This window comes from Tenrec ecaudatus, chromosome 13 (assembly GCF_050624435.1).
Source record: "Tenrec ecaudatus isolate mTenEca1 chromosome 13, mTenEca1.hap1, whole genome shotgun sequence".
Lineage (NCBI taxonomy): Eukaryota > Metazoa > Chordata > Mammalia > Afrosoricida > Tenrecidae > Tenrec > Tenrec ecaudatus.
In genome coordinates, this window is record NC_134542.1 from 31,046,228 (window position 1) to 31,067,829 (window position 21,602).

Here is a 21,602-nt window from a genome sequence, read left to right on the forward strand (position 1 = left end):
TTTCTTTTTGAAGACAACTTGCACCGACTTTTTAAGACTTATGTCAAAGGTATTCTTAAGATTATTTTATTCTCAAAGAATTGCTGAAAATTGTTATTTTAAATTACCATTAAAACCATTAATTTATTAAATAAATATAGTAAAAATTGGGCATGCTTCTTTTATTCTCAATGTATTTAATACAAATGACACAATGAATATACACTCACAAAATTCTTCATCTTCCTGGACTACACTATTCAAGGAAAGAAACAACTTTTAATTAATCTAGTGGGGTTAAGGCATGTGAAAACATAGCCCAAAAATGTACATTAAATTGCTCATGAGGAAATTACATGAAAAGGAAAACTGATAGTCAAAGATGAACTGCTAAGTCCATCAGCCATCTTCTTGTAAATGCAACTTGTCAGATAAAGATCTATCAATTCCACCACAAAAAAACTCAACGTAAAGATGCTGTTTTCCTCAGGGCGAGGGACATGTCTGATCAGAGCACACAGGAGCAAATGAAGGGGGAGGAGGAGAGAGTGGAGCACATCCTGGCCCACGAAGTCTTCAGGACGACATTCCTGCTCAGAGCAGCCAATCCACAGAGAAGACCACATGGCCAGCCCCACTAAGAGACACGGCATCCCTCACTGACCCATAGTCCTACAAGGGGACACCACTGGAGACACAGTGTGGGAATTGCGCCCGATCTGATCCCACCACACCGAGGCAAAACACTAAGGGCGTGGAACAGAACAGCAACTGGAACAGAGGAACGAAGTCCAAAAATAGATTTTGGGGCCAGGGCGTGGCAGCCCATCAAACTTGACCAGGAAACACTCCTAAAGGCCAACAAACAGTTCTCAAACTAACTACAGGTTTTCATTTTTTGTTGTTATTTTGGTCATTGACTTTTTGTTGTTGTTGTTGTCTTTTCTTTTGTTGCTTTGTCTTTCTCTGTCTTGTTTTTGTGGATGTTATTTTCTCCTCAGGTCTGTCTAAATAAGATAGGATGGATGAACAATCTGGAGGAGAAAACAATGGGATTGATGGTTCTGGGGTACATGGGAGAGGGGGAGGTAGGGGGAAAGGAAGTGATGTTAACAAACCCAGGAACAAGGGAACAACCAGTGATCCACATCAGTGGTGAGGAGGGTATAGGAGGCCTGGTAGGGCATGATCAAGGGTAATGTAACTGAGAGGAATTACTGAAACTCTAATGAAGGTTGAGCATGATAGTGGAACAAAAGGAAAGTCAGAGGAAATAAAGGAAGAACTAGGAGGCAAAGGGCATTTATAGAGGTCTAGACAAAGACATGTACATATGTCAATATATTTATATATGAGGATGGGGAAATAGATCTATGTGCATATACTTATAGGTTTAGTATTAAGGTAGCAGATGGACATTGGGCCTCTACTCTAGTACTCCCTCAATGCAAGAACATTTTGTTTATTAAATTGGTACTCCACGATGCTCACTTTCCCAACTCAATCGCTGAAGACAAAGCGGGTGCATAAGCAAATGTGGTGAAGAAAGCTAATGGTGCCTGGCTATCAAAAGATACAGCGCCTGGGGTCTTAAAGGCTTGAATGTAAACAAGCGGCCATCTACCTAAGAAGCATCAAAGCCTACAAGGAAGAAGCAAACCAGCCTGTGTGGTCACGAGGTGTCGAAGGGATCAGGTATCAGGTACCAAAGAACAAAAAACCTATCATTGTGTGCTCACCTTCCCTACACGATTGCTGAAGACAACTGTATGCATAAGCATATGTGGTAAAGAAAGCTGATGGTGTCCGGCTATCAAAAGATATAGCGTCTGGGGTCTTAAAGGCTTGAAGGTAAACAAGCAGCCATCTAGCTGAGAAGCAACAAACTCCACATGGAAGAAGCACACCAGCCTGTGTGATCACAAGGTGTAGAAGGGATCAGGTATCAATGAACAAAAAAATTATATCATTGTGAAGGAGGGGGAGTGCAGATTGGGAACCCAAAGCCCATCTGTAGGCAACTGGACACCCTCTTATAGAAGGGTCGGGGCGAGGAGACGAGCCAGTCAGGGTGCAATATAGCAGCGATGAAACATACAACTTTCCTCTAGTTCCTAAATGCTTCCTTCTTCCTTCTCTCCCCACTATCATGATCCCAATTCTACCTTACAAATCCAGCTAGACCAGAGGATGTACACTGCTACAGATAGGAACCAGAAACACAGGGAATCCAGGACAGATGATGCCTTCAGGACCTCTGGTGAAAGTGGAGATACCAGGAGGGTGGAGGGAAGGTGGGGTAGAAAGGGGAAGCTTATCGTAAGGATCTACATATAACCTCCTCCTTGGGGGATGGACAACAGAAAAGTGGGTGAAGGAAGACATTGGTCGGTCTAAGACATGACAAAATAACAATAATTTATAAATTATCAAGGGTTCATGAAGGAGGGGGGAGCAGGGAGGGAGGGAAGGAGAGAGGGGGAAAATGAGGAGTTCGTACCAAGGGCTCAGGTAGAAAGCAAATGTGCTGAGAATGATGATGGCAGCAAATGTATAAATGTGCTTGACGTACAATGAATGTATGTATGAATTGTGATAAGAGTTGTATGAGCCGCCAATAAAATGACTAAAAAAAAAAAAAAAAAGACAGAAAAAAAAAGAAGATGTTGTTACCAGCAGACCACAGGTAAAGATGCATGTCTGGCATAATTTGAAGATGTTCGTGACATACAACACTCTCAGAACATGCAACCGACATACCTGTTCTTCATTAAGCGAACCTCTCTCTTTCGTGCTGCTTCTTCAGCAGGCTGTGTAGGAAGTGCTGGGGAGGACGCCATGACAACTCCAGGGGCAATGGTGCTAGTGGGGGCTGTGCGAATCTGATACGTTTGTACATCGCCAGAGGCAGCTGGGACCCAAGGAAAGAAAGCAATAATGTGAGCCGAGTAAACAAACACTGTGATAAGGTTCAACTACATGTATCAATCATCCATGTGAACATCCATTTTGGATTCAAAAGGGGGGAAAAGGAACAGATGATTCTGAAAACAATCAGCACTTGGGCCATTACTGAGAAATAATTCCCAGTTAAGTGTATTGATTAGTACAGACACGATGAAAGAGGTCTTAACCTATACGAGGGGGCTTTCAAAAAGGTTGTGGGAAAACAGAATGAAAAGATACACAGTATTTTCCCACCAAATTTTTGAAGCCTCTTATGTACTAGTTGTTGTATTTCTTTCATTGGGATGCAGTTCTATCTGTTGATAGCATGCTTACCAACCTTAAGTCTAAATGGTAAGCAGGGCCCAGCTTGGCTGATCTTCCTAGACAGAGTACAGTCCTCACTGTCTTCCATTGATAGTGGTAAATTCACACTAAAACATTTCAAGTAGACTTGCCACGACATAAAAACGACCATGACTTTTCATAAAATAGCAAAACGGAAGAGAAAATAAAGCATTATGGTCAACTATTATAAATTTCTAATGGAAATAAAACTGAAAAGTGGAATCACTTAATGCCATCTACATTATTTGTAAACACAATTGTTTGTAAATTAAACGGCTAAATAAATTGATAGTTTATTCTTCTAACCAACTGATTCATCATTTATGGAGAGAACTATAACAATTATCTGTCAAAATGCTTCTAAAATAACTGGATATCCCCTCCTGAGAATAAGAAACCTACCATTATTTCATAAAATTTCAAGATCTTTATAGAATTATCCATACTTGGATACCCAAATTATCCGCTATTTAGTATCAATTAAAATGTGTAGTTTGAATGGAAAAGATTTATATACTGAACATGTTACCATCTTCAAACTGACGTTCAGAATTCAAATTCACTGACATCCTGCTTTACAATTTTTGAGTACCTGCATGTAAAGTGAAAAGGTGTTTTACTCCCATCAATAAGCAAAATAGTATGTTCTTCAAACATTATTTTTAGTAGCAGAATAAATTCTGTAAATACATTACCCACACCCACTGCCATCGAGTTGATTGCAACTCATAGCAATGTTTTATAGGGTTTCCGAGACTTTAAATCTTTACAAAAGCAGACAGCTTAATCTTCTCCCCCATGGAGCAGCTAGTGGGTTTAAATCATTGACCTTGTGATTAACAGCCCAATGACTAACCCATGGTACCACCGGCGCTCCTTGTAAATACATTAGAGTCCTTTAAGTAAAGAGTGACTCATTCTACTTGTTTTACAATTATTCAAAAGTTGCTATCTCCAGCTAAGGGGCAAAACTGTCGTCCCTTAACAGAGGCAAAATGATTACAAACAAAATATCTTCAGAAACAAATCTATTTTTATTTACTCAATTTGAAAATCTCCAATATAGAATAAACTCTTAAAATATTCATATTAATTTAACTTCTACCTATAAAAATTCCTCGAACAAACAGGAAAAAAGAAAACCTTATCTAAATTTTAAAAAGGAGGGAAAAAAATAACAACAACCTTATTTCTAGAATTCATCACAGACTTCATTACGGTACTTCCTTTTACCCAGAGAATTAATAAGTCATTAACTGACTTCCATAGTAGTACAATAAGATTTTTTCAGAGTGCATTATTTTCAACAGAAATGAAATATCTCAATAGCGATTGAGTAAAAGGCAGAGAAATCAAATTTGGAATCTTCCCTTTTCTTTAATCAGTGTTTTGACACACTTGCACAAAACGAGGCCATGGGAGGTTGGGTCTTGCTCCAGGTCACAGGGCAAGTACATGCAGTCAGATGTAGAATGAAGAGTTGCCTGACTTCTTACCTTTCTTCCTACGCATCCTGTGTTTATCACTGAATGCTGAGAATTTAAAATATAGATTTTTGGGGGGTAAAACTGAAAATAGTTGTTTTTATGCCATGACATCCCAGTCCAATTGGAATACTGGAAGGATTTAAGGGTAATAGTGTCTAGAGTGAAAAAATTAACTATGTAGTAATAGAATACTTACTTTTTTCTGAGCGTTTATAACATTTTTATCTTTTGAAGAATTAACTTTACCTGTGAATTCAAAATCCCTTACCTTGAACAACAACTTGGTTGCTGGGCACTAGGATCTGCTGTCCATCGGTGGTCTGGGCATACTGCAGAATGGTGGTACCCGGCTGAGTGGCGGCTGCATTGGTCATGGTTAATGTTTGCAGGCCCTGTACCCCATCAGTACCATTGTTAGCCAGTTGTATTGCTCCTCCCTGGGTAATGGCAACTAAAAATTCAATGGGTTTTATTGTTACAAATGTAATACCAGACTAAATCTCCAACACACTAAATTCAGTGTAGAATAATTTGAATGACACAATCTTGGAAAATTGTTACAGCAAGTAACATCATTAAGAAGGATTTAGTATGTGCAAGTAACTTTCTGTTTCGGAAGTCCACATCCAATCCCTACAATACAAAGGCATTCTTTGAAACGCATGACACGTTTTCAGGTGCTAACTACAAAGTAGTTTAACTGTTTCAATATTGGCTGCATCACTTTTAAATATATTTTTTAAGGCTAAGAGGCCTGACTCTCCACCCCACCTGCTGTCCTCTTCCCTGCCCGCTTTCACAAATGCAGCACTACGCACATCATAGGCAGCCACTGCAAGGCCAGCTTTGGAGACTGGAGACCACTGCAATAAAGAGACTACCGCATAAGCGAGCTACAGGTTTTGGTTTCTCAGGATGCATGATAGTTCACACTATATGGTAGTCTATGAAGTGTGTAACAGCATTATCATAAAGTTTTAAATACTGTGAGAATTACCAAAATTTGAGACATAGAAGTGAGTACATGATGTTGCAAAATGGTACCAATGAACTTACTCAGCTATTTGTTACAAAATTTCATTCTGTAAAAACAGAGTCTGTATATCACAATAAATGAAGGTCTGCCTGCAAATGCCTATTTTAATGTGTAATATAGCAGTTCCACCGTGTACTCTAATCTACTAGTGATACACGATTACAACAAAAACACACTCGATGCACTATTCACAATAGCAAAAAGGAGGAAGCAACCTAAATGCCCATCAGTGGATTAAGCTGTAAACAAACTAAGGTACATACACAATGGAATATAAAATGTCAACAAATAATGATGAATCTGTAATACATTTCATATGGATGAACTTTGCAGGACATCATGCTGAGTAAAATAAGTTAATACCAAAGGACAAAATATTGTCTAAGACTAGTAGCGCATATACTTGGGTATAAGCCGAGTTTTTTCAGCACAGTTTTAATGTAGTCTTTGTGGTAAAATTAGGTGCCTCAGCTGATATGCGGGTTGGCTTATACTAGAGTACATATGGTACTATAAAATGTCAAGAAAAAAAATTTCACAAAAAATAACTTTTTGCTGGTTACCAGGAATAGGAGGGTAAATCACTAATTAGAGCGTAGACACAGTAACTTGAGTAAAGGGGAAGTGTACCCTTAGAAGCAGGTTAGCACAAATGATCAAGTAAGGATGACATTAGGAGGTATGCAAAGCGAAAGGCAACAGAGCAAATCCCCAGTTTGTTGAGGTATACACCATCCTGCAGTGATAGTAAAAACAATAACTTAGGTGTAAATACACAGACAGACCTATTAAGCAGGTATGTTAATGAGAAACCCAAACCAGATCCACTGCCTCTCAGTCAATTCCTATTCAAAGCGACCCTACAAAGGATTTCTGAGGTTGTACATCTTTATGAGAGCAGAGAGCCTCCTCTTCCTCCTGCAGAGTGGCTGGTGGATTTAAACAGCCAACTTTGGAGCTGGCAGCCCAGTGCCTAATTCATAATGCCACAGGGTTCCTTATATGTAAAAGTCCATTCAATAAAACAATTGAAATGTTTTTTTATAATCTCTCTCATAAAGTACAAAATTAGAGCTAAAGATAATCACTTAGGAAAAACATTAACTGAAATATTTCAAAATAACATATTTAAGAATTCTCATATAGGATTTTTTGATAATTATACTTGCCATTCATCTATTAAACAATAAATTAATCAAGTCTGGTTCATATTAATAGACTCTCTACCTTTTCAAAAAGTTGAAATTACATTTCTGCTACAGTAGAAAAGTTATATAAAGAATTGTTTCATTGCAAAGAAGCCATTTTTTAGATATTAGCATTAAGACAGATGGTCGAATCCTCTGTAGCCATTCCCCTTCAAGTGTTTGCTCTGAGAGGGACCAAGAATCAGAAGTTTAGCCGTAAAATGACCTACCAGACTGAACTGAATAAGGAAAAAGTAAAAATTTTAAGAAAGTCAACTTCTCTGACTCAAGTACCCTGTCATTTTTTTATTGTCTCTTAGAAGGGATTTTGAGATCATCTGTTGGCAAGCTCTCCAAAAAATTACCATCAAGTCAATTCCGATTCATCTCAACCCTACGGGACAGGGCAGAGCTGCTCCTGTGGGTCTTCAAGACTGTCCCTCTTTATGGGAATACAAAGCCTCCTCTTTTTCCCTTGGAGCTGGTGGTTTCATACTGCTGACCTGGCATTTAGCATCCCAGGGCACACTCACTATCCTACCGGCTCCTCTGTTGGCAAGTTCCAGGACAATAATCTAGGAGATCAAGAGACCTGTCTACAAGAAATGTGATTATCTATTGTTCAATCAAGAGATGTAATGGACGTTAATGGCTATGATTCAGCAGGAATCTGTGGGATTTAAGACCCCTGGGATACAGAACCTAGCCATACCTCAGTTCACATTCTAGACATTTATGTATCCCAGACCAGAACAATAGACACCACATGGACAGACAGGCCACCACTCGTCTGTCAGTTTGTCACACTGTGGTGGCCTGTGTATTGGTGTGGATCTGGAAGTTATATCACTGGTATTTCAAATGCAAGCAGGGTCACTCCAAGTGAACAGGTTTCAGTGGCGTTTCCAGGCTAAAAATTGACCATGAAGAATTTCAGAGGAAGTAGTCGCTGAAATCCTTACACATACATAGCATCGAAGCACTGTTAGATACTGAAGGCTAAATGAATGGAAGGAGAGCAGTGTCAGAGACAAGGTTGGAAGGCACAGGAAATGTGCCTGAGATGGATGAACACAGAGGCTGCAGCAAGCGCATCGTAAGGATGGCACAGGGCCGGGCAGTGTTTTATCTGTTGTGCATAGGGTGGCTATCAGCTGGAACGGGCTGAATGGCACCTAACAACAGAGTAGAACACAATTGTTACCGTATATACTTATGTATAAGCCGAGTCTTTTCAGCACATTTTAAACGCAGTTTTGTGGTAAAATTAGGTGGGTTGGCTTATGCTCGAGTATATACAGTATGTATAAAAAGCATTTCAACATTAATTTTGTAGAATAACTCAAAAGAATCAATAGGTTAACAGAAACCAACCACAATTTCTCATGCAGCTAATGAATATTAAATATTCACTACACTTTCTTCTTGATCATATAGCAATTAACTCAAGGGTCAAGGAAGGAATGAAGAAGAATCTGAGTATTCAAGTTCAACTACTAATCTCTTATTTGATTCTGTGACCTCTTCTCTAAAAATAAAAACATTTGGTTCTATCCACTTCATATGACTGGCATAACATTTAATGATATAATGTATATGAAAGTACTTTGAAAATTAAAGTCCAATCATATGAAATACAGTTTTTCCTCAATAATTATTATTTTCGCATTGATTATGCCAAAAGAATTGGTGATAGTTTTCCACAAAACCAAATTAATTACAATAGGAATAAAAGAATACACCAATAAGGCAGAAGTAACTAATTAGTCTCCATGCATAAAGCAATTATACAAGGAAATCTAGGCTAAAGGAAGAAAATACAATTAAGCATAAAATGCTACTTTGGGTAGCCGAAAGAAAGAGGAAAAACATCATGGAAGTAGCACTTTATTTAGTGACACACAAAACACCCAGGTCCACAGTAATAGATAGCCAATTTTCTACTGAAGAGCAGAATCTCAGAAACAAAACATTATTATAAAGCAATGGGATAAATCTTGTACAATGTGCAAGAGACCTACAAACTGGCACAGTCAGTTGGAAATGCAGAAACTCCACCATTCCGATGTTACCCACTGACTTTCTAGACACAGGGATGCTCTTATAGCCATGCTTGAAATAGAACTGTCCCAAAAGCCCACCACGCGACAAATGCTAAATAAATGTTACATTTATAAATTAAAACACAATACGGCCACTGGAAAAGGAATGCCTCAAATGCCTATTGTTGGGACAATGAAGTCAATATTAGGTTTTCATAACAGAACAATGCTGCAGCTGTTAAGTAATGCACATAACTAGAAGGATGGTCTTTTTCAAACTTCACTTTCCTATTTGAGATACAAATATGCCTCCTTCCTCAAGAGCATGCTTTCTAGTTCAAGTGAGGCCTGCTGTGACAGAGAATCACTGTGACTGACAGGATGCTGCTGGATCCCTCAGGTGTGCTGAGGTGGGGGAAGTAAAGGTCATCTGAAATGGTCATAAAACACACATCTGGATGAGCTAAAACTGGACAAAGAGTGCTCAAGTTCATTCAACTGACAAGACATATTAAAAAGGAAAACTACACTGCCATTGAGTTGATTCCATCTCATAGCAATTCTATGTGATAGAGTAGAAATTTCCCCATTGGTGTCTTCCTTCCTTCCTTCCTTTACAAAAGCATACAAACTCATCTTTCTCCCGTGCAGGGTGGTGGGATTGAACTGCAGACCTTGCAGTGAGGAACTGAATGTACAGATCACTGTACCACCAGGGAGCCTCAAAAATATACATGTACACATACAATCACAGAGATGGAGGCTCTTTATCTCCAATAATGAGTATTTAGGGACAAAAACTATTGAGTTCTACTGGCCTTAAGGGCCTACAACTTAGTCAAAACTTACAATCAAGTTTCAGCTTTTGAAAGGCTAAAAACATCAATACTTAATAGAGTTGGAATGCCAATTACCTACGCAAACCAAGGTTAAGCTGTAACTTAAAAGCTAGTAACTTTATTCATATTTCTGAATCAGATGACCCTACAGATGAATGCAGCAAGAGTGTTTCAATGTGTATATTTAATTTATAGTCAAAGAAGAGGAAGAGAACCTATATGGGGTTTAGGATGGGAATGAAAAGGTACAGGGTAAAGAGAGCAAATAGTAATTTTGCTCCTTCCCACCAATGCCTCTGGTCAAACAAAAGCAGAACGTCTTTGCAGATTTAGTTAAAGATCAAAAGAAATGAAAGAGTTAAGAAGAGATCTTTACCAGATGAAGGTAACAAAAATGGAAACTTTCATAATTTTTTTTGAAAAACCACTGCAAAGTGTCCTCTTAATTCAGCAATCCATTATACTTATGTTATCATAATCGACTATACCATCTTTCCTTGTTAAAATGTACCGGTAGAGGATAGCCAAACTTATTTCCCTGAAATAAAAAATGAAAAAAGAAAAAAAAAAACCCACCCCCAAACCTAAACACTACTTTTACAAGGGAAGATCATGACAACAGATGAGCAATAAGAACATTTGGGGCCTTAGAATGTCCAAAGATTTCCTCTAGTTCCTAAATGCTTCCTTCTCCTCCCACTATCATGATCCCAATTCTACCTTACAAATCTGGCTAGACCAGAGGATGTACACTGGTACAGATAGGAACTGGAAACACTGGGAATTCTGGGTGGATGATCCCTTCAGGACCAGTGGGGCGAGCAGCGATACCAGGAGAGTGGAGGGAGGGTGGGTTGGAAAGAGGAACCGATTACAAGGCTCTACATGTGACCTCCTCCCTGGGGACAACAGTGAAGTGGGTGAAGGGAGATTTCAGACAGAGCAAGATATGACAAAATAATAATTTATAAATTATCAAGTGTTCACGAGGAAAGGGGAGCGGGGAGGGAGGGACAAAAATGAGGAGCCGATGCCAGGGGTTTAAGTGGAGAGCAAATGTTTTGAGAATGATGAGGGCAATGAATGTACAAATGTGCTTTACATAATTGATGTATGTATGGATTGTGATAAGAGTTGTATGAACCCCTAATAAAATGATTAAAATAAAATAAGAAATTAGAAATCCAAAAACAAAGAATGTCCAAAGAATATCACATTCTTTATCTGAACAAATAAATATCCTCCTCAAAAAAGGAAAAACAGACAAAACACCACTCTTATTTTTTTCTTAACATCACTGTATAAGAGGACTAAGATCTACAATTTCAATTCGGAGTTAATGAAAAACCGTGGGGCATAGGCAAGTAGGGCATCCACACACCCCACCCTTTATGTCGCCTCACCCTCCTCGGGAAACGCCTGGAGCCAAAGACAGATGGAGTCTGAGCAGTAAAGAAAATCTATAACAGCAGTAAGACTGATGATGAAGACCTAGAGGTATGATAGTGGTAAGGACAACTCGATCAATAATTTCTCCTCTTGCTGTTCAAGCAGAAATAGCAATTACTCACTGTACTGTCCACTGCTGGTTTGGTAAATTGGAGTTGGCACCGTAACAGTGGTGATGGCAGGGGCTGAGGTTTCTTCTTCAGACTTCTCTTCTTCAATCCTTGGCACTCCTGGTGCATCAGATGATAAATCATTTAAAATTTTCCTAGGAAATTAGAGAGCTCTATTAATTGAAATAAAAGTAAAAAATATTGGTTAAAGACAAAAAAGTTAGGAAAGGATCAGAAACGAGCATGAAGTTGCTAGTATGTAGGACGTAAGTTTAAAATATAAGAATTTACAAGAGTAAACTCCAAAGGAACCAGTCATCTCAATGGACAAATGAAGTATACAAGTAATGAAAAAACAAAACAAAGCCTCCATATCCCAAAACAGATGAATTGTTTAATGTGTTAGGAAACACTCAAAATCCAGATGTAAATAAGAAAGGGTTAATTAAAACAATTATACTTTAAGTCGTATTACATGGCAATAAAACAAAGTTAAAAGAAAGTCAATAAAACCAGGAGAATATATTTACACACATCACCAATAAAGGATCAATATCTCTAATACCTAAAAATCTCTTGGAGACCAAAAACCTGACTTTTAAAATGGGAAAAAGGCTTACACAGACAATTACACTGGTGCTTAAAATGTGCAAAATATTCAGCTTTAGTCATAATATAAATGCAAATTAAAATTATACATATACCACTTATTAACTCTCAGGTTGGTAAAAATAAAGTATAAAAATATACTCTGTTGGCAAAGCTCTGGGAAGAGAGACATTCTCATAGATCAGTACAACCATCAGCACACGGATTCGAAGACGGACAACCGAACTACACGCGTCTCTGCAGCAATCCCTTTAGGACCTTACTCTTAAAGACACCTTCACCAGTACAAAGTAAACACACATTCGAGTTTATTTGTTGTAGCATTATAATCGCGAAACACAGGGAACAACCTATAGACGCCCACACAAAGAAGATGGTTGAATACACTGACATGTTTACATAATGGAACACTTAGACAGATGTTAATTTTTTTGTGTGTGGAAGATTTTTATAAACCAACAGAATGATGTCCAAAATATAATATTAAAGGGAAAAAGCAAGTTTCAAGAGGGAATCTAGAGTGATACCTATTATTTAAGTAAGAAAGCGAAGTCATAATAAATATTACTGTGCTGTGCATGTTCTTATTTTTCAAGAATAAAACCTGAAAGGTTATTTACTAGGAGGTGGGTAGGAAAGAAGACGAGAAATGGAGGGAGGCTAGTTCTGCGCACACTTGTGTATATGATTCTCACTTCGAGAGCCAGGCTAGCTAACACTTCATATCCTCAAAAATAGGAAAGCCAGAGCAACTAGGAAAACAATAACACCCCCATCTCTCTCTATATATACACACATATATACATAAATGTATATATATACACACACAACATAAAAACTCAGAGACCACTCAACCCAAGTCATTTCTCATGTTAAATTTATAACAAACTTGAATACCAACTTCAGTAGTACATATAAAGCCAACAACTAGTATAGCTCTACTCATGTTACTTATATGTAAACTACAATCCCAAACTGTATTAATACTGGTTTTTATATTTACTTGGGCACCTTACTGATGTGATGGGCTCCCAACTGCAAGGTCAGCAAAGTGACCAGCCGCTCCATGGGAGAAAGATAGACTTTCTACTTCAATAAGAGTTAGTCTCAGAAACCCACAGGGCAGTTCTGCCTGGTCCTATAGGCTAGCTATGAATTGGCATCTACTCCATGAGAGTGTGCCCCCCCCCCGCCCCCCGTTTTGGTTTTATATTTACCTATGTCATCACGTTGTTTCTTTGTATGGCTTTGAGCTATTGTTTAGTGTCCTTTTATTTCAGCCTGAAAGGTGGCCTAAAAGCATTTCTTAAAGTATTTCAGACCTACTAGTGTTAAAGAGCATCCTTATTTGGTCCTGATCTTAAGGGAAAGATTTGTCTTGTGAACCTCAATAGAAATATTAAAAATGCCCTTTATCATTTTGAGGAGTTTCTCCTGTTTTCCTAGTTTTCTGAGTACTTTTAACAGGAATAGGTTTTGTCAAATGCTTCTCTTCTGTAAAAACTGAGACAATCATGTGGTTTGTTTCCCTTTGTTTCATTATGTGGTGTATTACATTAATTGACTTTCTTATGTTGAACCATCTATGAGTTCCTTGGTTAAGTCCTATTTGGTCATGGTAGACAATCTTTTTAATATGCTGTTGGGTTGGTTTGCTGGTATTTTGTTCAACCTTTTCCCTTGGGTCTGTTGAAATATTGTGTTTCTTCTTGGAGCAATTTAGGTGTTTTCTATGTTTCTAGGTTTTCTAATCTGTTAGCACAGTGGTTCTCAACCGTGGATCATGACTCCTTGGGGGGGGGGTGTCAAATGACCCTTTCACAGGGGTTGCCTAAGACCATCGGAAAACATATTTCCAATGGTCTTAGAAACCAAGACATTGCTCCTCTATCCATCTCCAGGTGGATCCGCCCACATGCAGAAATGCTGATCTGGTGAGAAAGAAGCTCTCTCAACCTTAGCACTAAAGTTGGCTTTTTACGCATACTGTCACAAAATGTAGCAACGTAGTTTACTGTTGTTATAGTAAGACTGTTATCCATGCTACACCATGCTTTAAGACAAAGTTTCATTTATTTGTAATTAGAAATAAATTATTTCACAATATATAATTATACATTTTGTGATTAATCACTATGCTTTATGTTCAATTTGTAACAATGAAAATATATCCTGCATATCAGATATTTACATTATGATTCATAATAGTAACAAAATTACAGTTATGAAGTAGCCACGAAAATAATTTTATGGTTGGGGGTCACCACCACATGAGGAGCTGTATTAGATGGTCGCGGCATGAGGAAGGTTGAGAATCACTGTGTTATTATAAAACCATCTGCAATACTTCCATAGTTCTTTTAATGCCTGTAAAGCTTAAAGTAATGTCTCAATTTTCATTCTGCTTTTTTTCCCTTCTTTTACATTTTATTAGGGACTCAAACAACTCTTACCACAATCCATACATATACATACATCAATTGTATAAAGCACATCCATACATTCCCTGCCCCAATCATTCTCGAGGCATTTGCTCTCCACTTAAGCCCCTTGCATCAGGTCCTCTTTTTTTTTCCCCTCCCTCCCCATTCCCCCCTCCCTCATATGCCCTTGGTAATTTATACCTCGTTATTTTGTCATATCTTGCCCTATCCGGAGTCTCCCTTCCCCCCTCTCTGCCGTCCCTCTCCCAGGGAGGAGGGCACATGTGGATCCTTGTCATCAGTTCCTCCTTCATATTCTGCTTTTTACTTACTAGTTTCTTTTTTTTAAATCTAGCTAAGATTTTATCAATTTTGTGGATCTTTTCAAAGTACTAGCTTTTGGTTTTTCTGATTCTCTTTATTGTTTTTTCTTTTTAATTCTCTATTTCATGTATCTCACAGCTCTAATTCCCTCCTCCTTATTTTACTCACTAGGTGTTGACAAATGTATTTGTACAATGTATTGAGTTTCTGGACAACAATATCAAGTCGCTGTTAACAGCATAATTATCTTTTTCAAAAGAATGCTTTTTTTCCCTCAAAATAATTCTTAATTCAAAATTCTATACTGAAGTAATTGATCTCACTTTAAACTCACATTTAGAAAGCTTGTAACAATTGCCCTCAACACTTCCTCTGGTTTGTTTCAGTCTTTTTCCCTTGGCTGATATGAATTTTCAAAACGCTTATTTGTCCTTTAAAAATGGAATTTATTCTGGAAGGTTGTCATTTTCAAGTTAGATAAGCCTGGCTTCTATGTTTTCCAGCTAAATTTCAGGTAAAAATACCAAGCCAGAAGAGACCAAGCAGAGAGCACTTAGTGACTTCTGGACACACACTAATCATTGTCAGGTGGTTGCTGTGATCAAATCTATCCTGCATTATGAAACAGCCTCATTTCTTCAGCCTCATAAGCTTATTGTAAACTTTTTCATTATATACTGTACTATAATCAAGACAGAGACAGAGGGTTAGGTTTCAGGAATTCAAAAACTTAAAATAATGAGACACCACTGAAGTTCCTTTGCAAATACAGATAGTCTTGTGTAAAAGCAAGTTTTTCTCAATTGTGGTCTCATAGTACCCTGCACTTAATTATTAATTAAAATTTTAGTGTTTTAATGCCCTTTACTAGAATTTAGGTTAAAAGACAACTAAGGTAAATAGAAGATAAATTTTCTTCAACATCAAGTTCACTTTACAAATTCTACAGATTAGACTTATCTAGAAATTAGAATTTCTATGTTTAAACAAAAAGAAAATTTATGCATCTTGTTTCTTAGTACCTAGTAGATCTGCTTCAGGCTTCAAAAACTAACACTAACTGTATTTAAAACAAAAGAAATTTTCAGTGTAAACACACACAGGATACACCCAGGAACATACGATTTAAGACCTCAAAATCACGTTATGGACATTCATTCAGGAAATTCACGAACGAGGAGGAGGGGAAAAGGGTCAGCTTGGTAACCAAGTACGTGGGTGTCTGTGTGTAAGAAATCACCCCTCTGGACGCAGAAACAATATAAGGTAAACACAAGCATGAATATTTACAGTTTCAAGTTTTTTAATCTCTGAAGTAGGCTTATTAGTGAAGTTTATGCAATAAAAAAAAAGGTTTTAGTCCCCCTGGAAGGCAAGGAACAGGCTAGGTTAACTTCTGTAGCTCAACACAAAGATGCCCCTACTATCTGTGGAGGTTAGGAAAGCAGCACCCTGATACAACTATTAAACTAATAGCAACCTGGTAAGCAGTGAAGTAGTACAGGCTCCAAACTGACGCGTGACTAGAAAACTGCTACAATTGTACCTCTGTATTTCAACAGAAAGGCAGCAGCCTATAGTCTCCAAAATAGAAACAGAAGTAAAGTGAGTGTTTATCTAGGATTACTCAGGGGAAGAACTGCTCTTATTCCATATAAGTCCTTTGAACTAGTAACTTCCATACCTGTAGGAAGGCCGCCGGGACAGAATTTCTCTTCGTTTTTGGGAATCGGTCACACTATCCACCGATTCCTGTGAATCTTCACTTTCTGCAATAGTAGAAATCTGAAAAGAAAGAAGAACTTTACCTTTATAATCAGATTTAGTTCACATAAAACTTATATGAATTTGAGGGAAAAGTCAAATACAAAAAGGCAGTTTTAAATCTAATACACACTTTAGTTTTTGAGGAGGTGGGGGTGTGTGGGGAGGGTCACAACCACACTCTACTGATGATAAAAAGTAAAGTCAGAAAACAAACATTTCCTTGGTCAAATATCAAACTTCTGACGTCTAACTTCAGAAAAATCTTGTTAAGGACTCCATTTAGTCAATAGTAAATGCCTCCAGTTATTTGTCAGTGATTTGATTTCAGTGGTTAGAGCAGAACCACCAATTAAAGTCCGGTTCCTCACACGAGAGAAGAAATGAAGATCGTGACTATGCAAATATCTATGTCTACTGTATAAGCACTGGTGAGCATCAGTGCCCTCCCCACAATTCCAGATGAGTTTCAAGGTTGGCATTCTCCAATTTTTATTAAGTAAAATATAAAGCAAATAACTGCATTTCTGGAAAAAATAATACAAAACAAAACACCCTGAGCTAGAAAGTACCACATATACTCGTGTATAAGCTGAGTTTTTCAGCTCATTGTGTTCGGCTTATACACGGGTCAGTGGTACCCCAGCAAAGTGTAACATCTTGTTGGGGGCCCCCCAAGGTAATGGGATGAGCGCCCGTTATCTTGCAGGTGATTGCCGTTCCTCCACTGTTCATTCAAAGCCCCGCTGACACTGCAGGGCTTTGAATGTTTGTTTACTCACATCTAACCAATCAGAGCCGTCCTATGACGTGGACGGCTCCGAATCGCAGAAGAACCTGTAGTGATTCACTTACGCTGGCAGCTGAACTGGTAAGGATGTGTCTGTGGCTGCTCCCTGTCTCTCCCCTCTGGTCTCTGTATTAATTCACATCCTGCGTGTCCCCTGGCCCCCCAGACTCCTCCCTCCTCCTCCCGGCTAACACAGTTGCAGGGGTGGGGGGCATTACCATGAAAGCTCTTTTTCAAAGTCTTGTTTCTTTTATCCTATTAGAAATGGATACTTTTGAACCAAAACAAAAACATCGGTCATGAGGCTGGTTTCAAAATGAAGGTTGTGTCAAGATTAGAAGAGAGCAATAACAGTATTGCAAGTAGGGAATTCAAGCAAGTGAGGGAGTGGCGGGAAATGAAGGCTGACTTGGAACAGATTCCAAAAGCTAAAAAAGCTCATCGTGGCTTAGCGTCTTTTTATGGAGCTCTAGAGAGTGAATTGCATAAATGGGTTATGGAGTGTCGTCAAAATGGTTACTGCATAGCACGCATGGGAATCCACATACATGCTCTACAAATGGCTAAGGATGACAAATATAAAGCACCAGGCATTGAAAAATTTGCTGCATCAGCAGGAGGGTGTACCCACTTCATGAATAGATTTGGCCTACCATGTTTGAGCCAAAGAACAAAGATTTCCCAGAAATTGCTATAAGACCTTGAAGAAAAAAATTATGTCATTCTAGCCATTTATTATAAAACAAAGAAGGATTTATAATTATGACCTGGCAGATATTGGGAATAAGGATGAAACTGCCATGACTTTTAATCTTCCAAGCAACAGAACTGTGGCAAGTTTAGGAGAAAAAACCAATTTTCTCAAAACCACAGGAAATGAAAAAAAAAACCCAAAAACACTTTACAGTTGTTCTATCATGTTTAGCTAATGGAACTAAGCTCTGTCCTGTCATTATTTTTAAAAGAAAGACCTTGCCTAAAAAGATCAATTTCCCACCAAGAATTACTGTGTGGGCACATGATAAAGGCTGGCTGGATGAAGACGGAACAAAAAAAAAAGCCTGGAAGAAATTTGGAACCGACGACCAGGAGCAACCTTAAAGAAAAAGCCATCGTTACTTGTTTGGGATATGTTCAGAGCCCACCTATCGATGACATAAAAAAACTGGCAAAATCTAGTAAAGTTACTTTAGCTGTTATTCCAGGTGGGCTTACAACTGTACTGCAGTCTCTGGATGTATCTTTGAATGAGCCTTTTAAAGACTGTGTGCGAAGGATGTGGCATGAATGGGTGTCATCTGGTCAAGTCCGACTAACAAAAGCAGGAAATCTCATGAAGCCTGACATAGAGTTAATAGCAAAGTGGGTTCGAGATGCATGGGAAGACACTCCGGAAGACATGGTGCGACATCCTTCTAGAAATGTAGTATTAGTAATGCTGTGGATGGCAGTGAAGACTGAGCTTTGTATGCAAATGCCAGCAGTGATGGTGATGACTGCGATCTCAGTGAGGACAGCATCTATGATGACCTCACACCAGCTGAAGCTCTGCATTGGGATACAGATGATGATGAGGATTCCAGTTTTGAAGGATTTTAACTCTACAGTTTAGCTTGGTTGCTGACTGAGCTCAAGGAATAGTACTCTTAAGGTATCATTGTTGATACCTTGTTTTTGTTGAACCAATTTTCCACTTACTGTGCTGGTTTACTAATGTTAAATGACTTGTCCTTTTATTTATGTTTATCTAAAATAAATATTTAAATACATTGCCCCACTGATGTCTCAATTTTTAGTAATTATATTTTCGTTTGTTTTGATTATTGAAACTCACCAACAGCTTCTGCATTTTTCACCCAGGCTTATACTCGAGTCAATCAGTTTTTCTGGTTTCCCAGGTAATAATCAGGTACCTCGGCTTATACTTGGGTCAGCTTATATTCGAGTACATACGGTAATACCTACTTAAGGATCCTATGAGGGATACTAGTAATAGCAGCTCTTTCTTAAGAGTCCTCACTTGTGCTCATCTTATAGATGGAAAAAGGAAGGCATGAAGAGGTTAGGTAACACAGAGGCCACAAGGCTAAGGATTGAAGCCCCGAGGTAATTACAGTTCATTCCTAGATTAAAAATTACCTATGATGCCGATCTGTCAAACTTATCCTGCCAGATTTCTCTAGTGGAATCAACAGGAGGCTGTCATGCTCTTCAATGCTTTTAGTCTTAGTTAGATTTCACCCAGGTGTTGTCTTGTGGGTTAGCACCTTGTCTCAATGTCTGGCAATGGCAGTTAAGAAAAGCATATTTGGAAGTAGTTGAGAAATTCCAGTGGTACGGGCTATATGTGGTTTGGAGAGTGGGCACTAATTCTGACAAGGTTTTATGATATGCACACTTATTTTTAAATGAACTATGTTAGGTTAATGTAACCCTGATTTAGAAAATACACCTAGAAATGAATGTACTCTCTACCCACACACTTAAGCATGTAAGAAATATAATCTTACATACTTAAACATTAATGAGCAACACTTAATGAATCTGAATACAATAAAAAGATAGGCAAGGCTGAATTTTGGATATGAAACTCTGTAAGGTGGTAATGCTGCAGGTCTTCCTAAAGGATTGTAGCAAACTATTTTCTATTAATTGGCAGCTGTTGTGGCTAGATCAGGGAGAAGATGATGCTTCCTACTCCCGTAAAGAAGTACAGTCTTGAAAAGCCACAGTGGCAGTTCTGTGGTGGCCTGTAGGGTCCCTAGTAGTCAGAATAGAATCCATGACAGTGAATAGGACTTTTGGTGGCTAGCCCACTCTGTAATAATCTGCATGGCGTGATACATAGACTAGGAATGGTGATAGGTCTTAAGATCAGAATTTTAAGAAGGAGTAAGATTGAACACAAGGTGAGTAGACAGTCTCATCAACAGCACTGTTTACGTTTACTCACACTCCACTCAGGCTTTCCTCAGTTCCCGTTCCTCTCGCCCTGACCCCTCTGCATGACTCGTCGTCTTGAACCGTACACCGTACAACTTTCTTGTAAGGATATATAGTGACTTTGGAACAGTTAACAATGCGCCCAACTGGACCTCATTACAAACAAAACCCTCAGATATGCTACATAAGCCACCTAGTTTCAAATGATACAAATGTTTTGTATATGTGGCATTTGATGAAGAAAAGGTTTCCTACACTATGCTGTAAAAGATGCTGTAGAAGTAATTAATTTATCACTTTTTTCAAATATAAAGAGAATTCATAACTATTCACACATGACATCGCAGGTAACATTTCCTCTTCTGGATACTATCCAGGAAGAACTGTAAAGCCAATCCCTAGGGATGGTCTAAAGCAAAGATAAAGAAACCACACGGAAGCCCTTATTTCCTAAGGTTAATAAAAATCACCCAAAAAGCCCCTTATAAATCATAACATAATTAAATGTGTTTTAAAAATCATTAACAGTAACCATTAAAAAAGTTATATTTCAATTATACTGAACACTGAATACCATTACTTTATAATAACTCCCCAATGAAAGATCCTTTAATAGATCTTTAACCTTGGCTACTTCCAAATCAAGAAATTTTCAAGGATCAAATTTAAAATGCATATGTATAATGTTTAGGTCTGTATTTAATCAACTTGTTTTTTTAAATTCATATTGTTCTATACAGGAAGGCAAAGACTATCTTGTCTTTTAAAAAATTTTTAAATAGAGTATATAGTGACTTAGTCCAAACAAAGCAATGGAAACAGTAGTATCTCAAACATGGTCCCCTGGAAGCTCAAGTAGAGAGAGTCTTAAGATGTATCCAAGTTACCACAAACCACCCTTAAAAGTTATTTTTTAATGAAGTAGTCAAAAATTTTTTACAATGAAAAGGTAAACTTAGGTGTTTTTAAAAATTAAATTAAATTAGGGACTGCAGTTACTTAAAAACACGGGCCCAAACCATTCCCTATAGTCCACAGGCAAATCCAGAACACAAGGGGAGGTATACTATAACTGACAAAATGTCAACATCATCCAACATCATTCATTGTCAGAGTAAGTTTTTATGATTTCTATATTTTTTATGTATTAAAATAGCTCTGCTGATTTAGATGCCATGTGTACAACCCCAAAGACAAAGACTGGATTTATAAAGATAATACTCATTGCACCAAGTTGACTCTGTTTCATAGTAACCTTATCAGTCAGTGTAGAACTGCCTCTGGTTTCTGAGACTGTAACTCTTTCCAGGAGTAGAAAGCCCTGTC

The 21,602-nt window shown here is 38.1% G+C and overlaps 1 protein-coding gene across 9 annotated transcripts in view; it reads right to left on the minus strand.

Moving 5' to 3' along the window:
* CREB1 (cAMP responsive element binding protein 1) overlaps positions 1–21,602 on the minus strand; it is a 79,183-nt gene that overhangs the window by 17,941 nt on the left and 39,640 nt on the right. For 7 of the 9 annotated variants that reach the window (XR_012779360.1, XR_012779361.1, XM_075529378.1 and 4 more), the window contains 4 exons: positions 16,464–16,564; positions 11,436–11,578; positions 5,029–5,211; positions 2,740–2,890 (listed from right to left, as the gene is read on the minus strand). Coding sequence is in view for 7 of the 9 variants with exons in the window: in XM_075529378.1 (XP_075385493.1) it covers positions 2,740–2,890; positions 5,029–5,211; positions 11,436–11,578; positions 16,464–16,564 (578 nt within the window). In the remaining 2 variants the exon portion in view is untranslated. Of the gene's footprint in view, positions 1–484; positions 1,014–2,739; positions 2,891–3,802; positions 3,866–5,028; positions 5,212–11,435; positions 11,579–16,463; positions 16,565–21,602 lie in introns of those variants that run through there. The other 2 variants (XM_075529377.1, XM_075529379.1) reach the window with 2 other exon arrangements.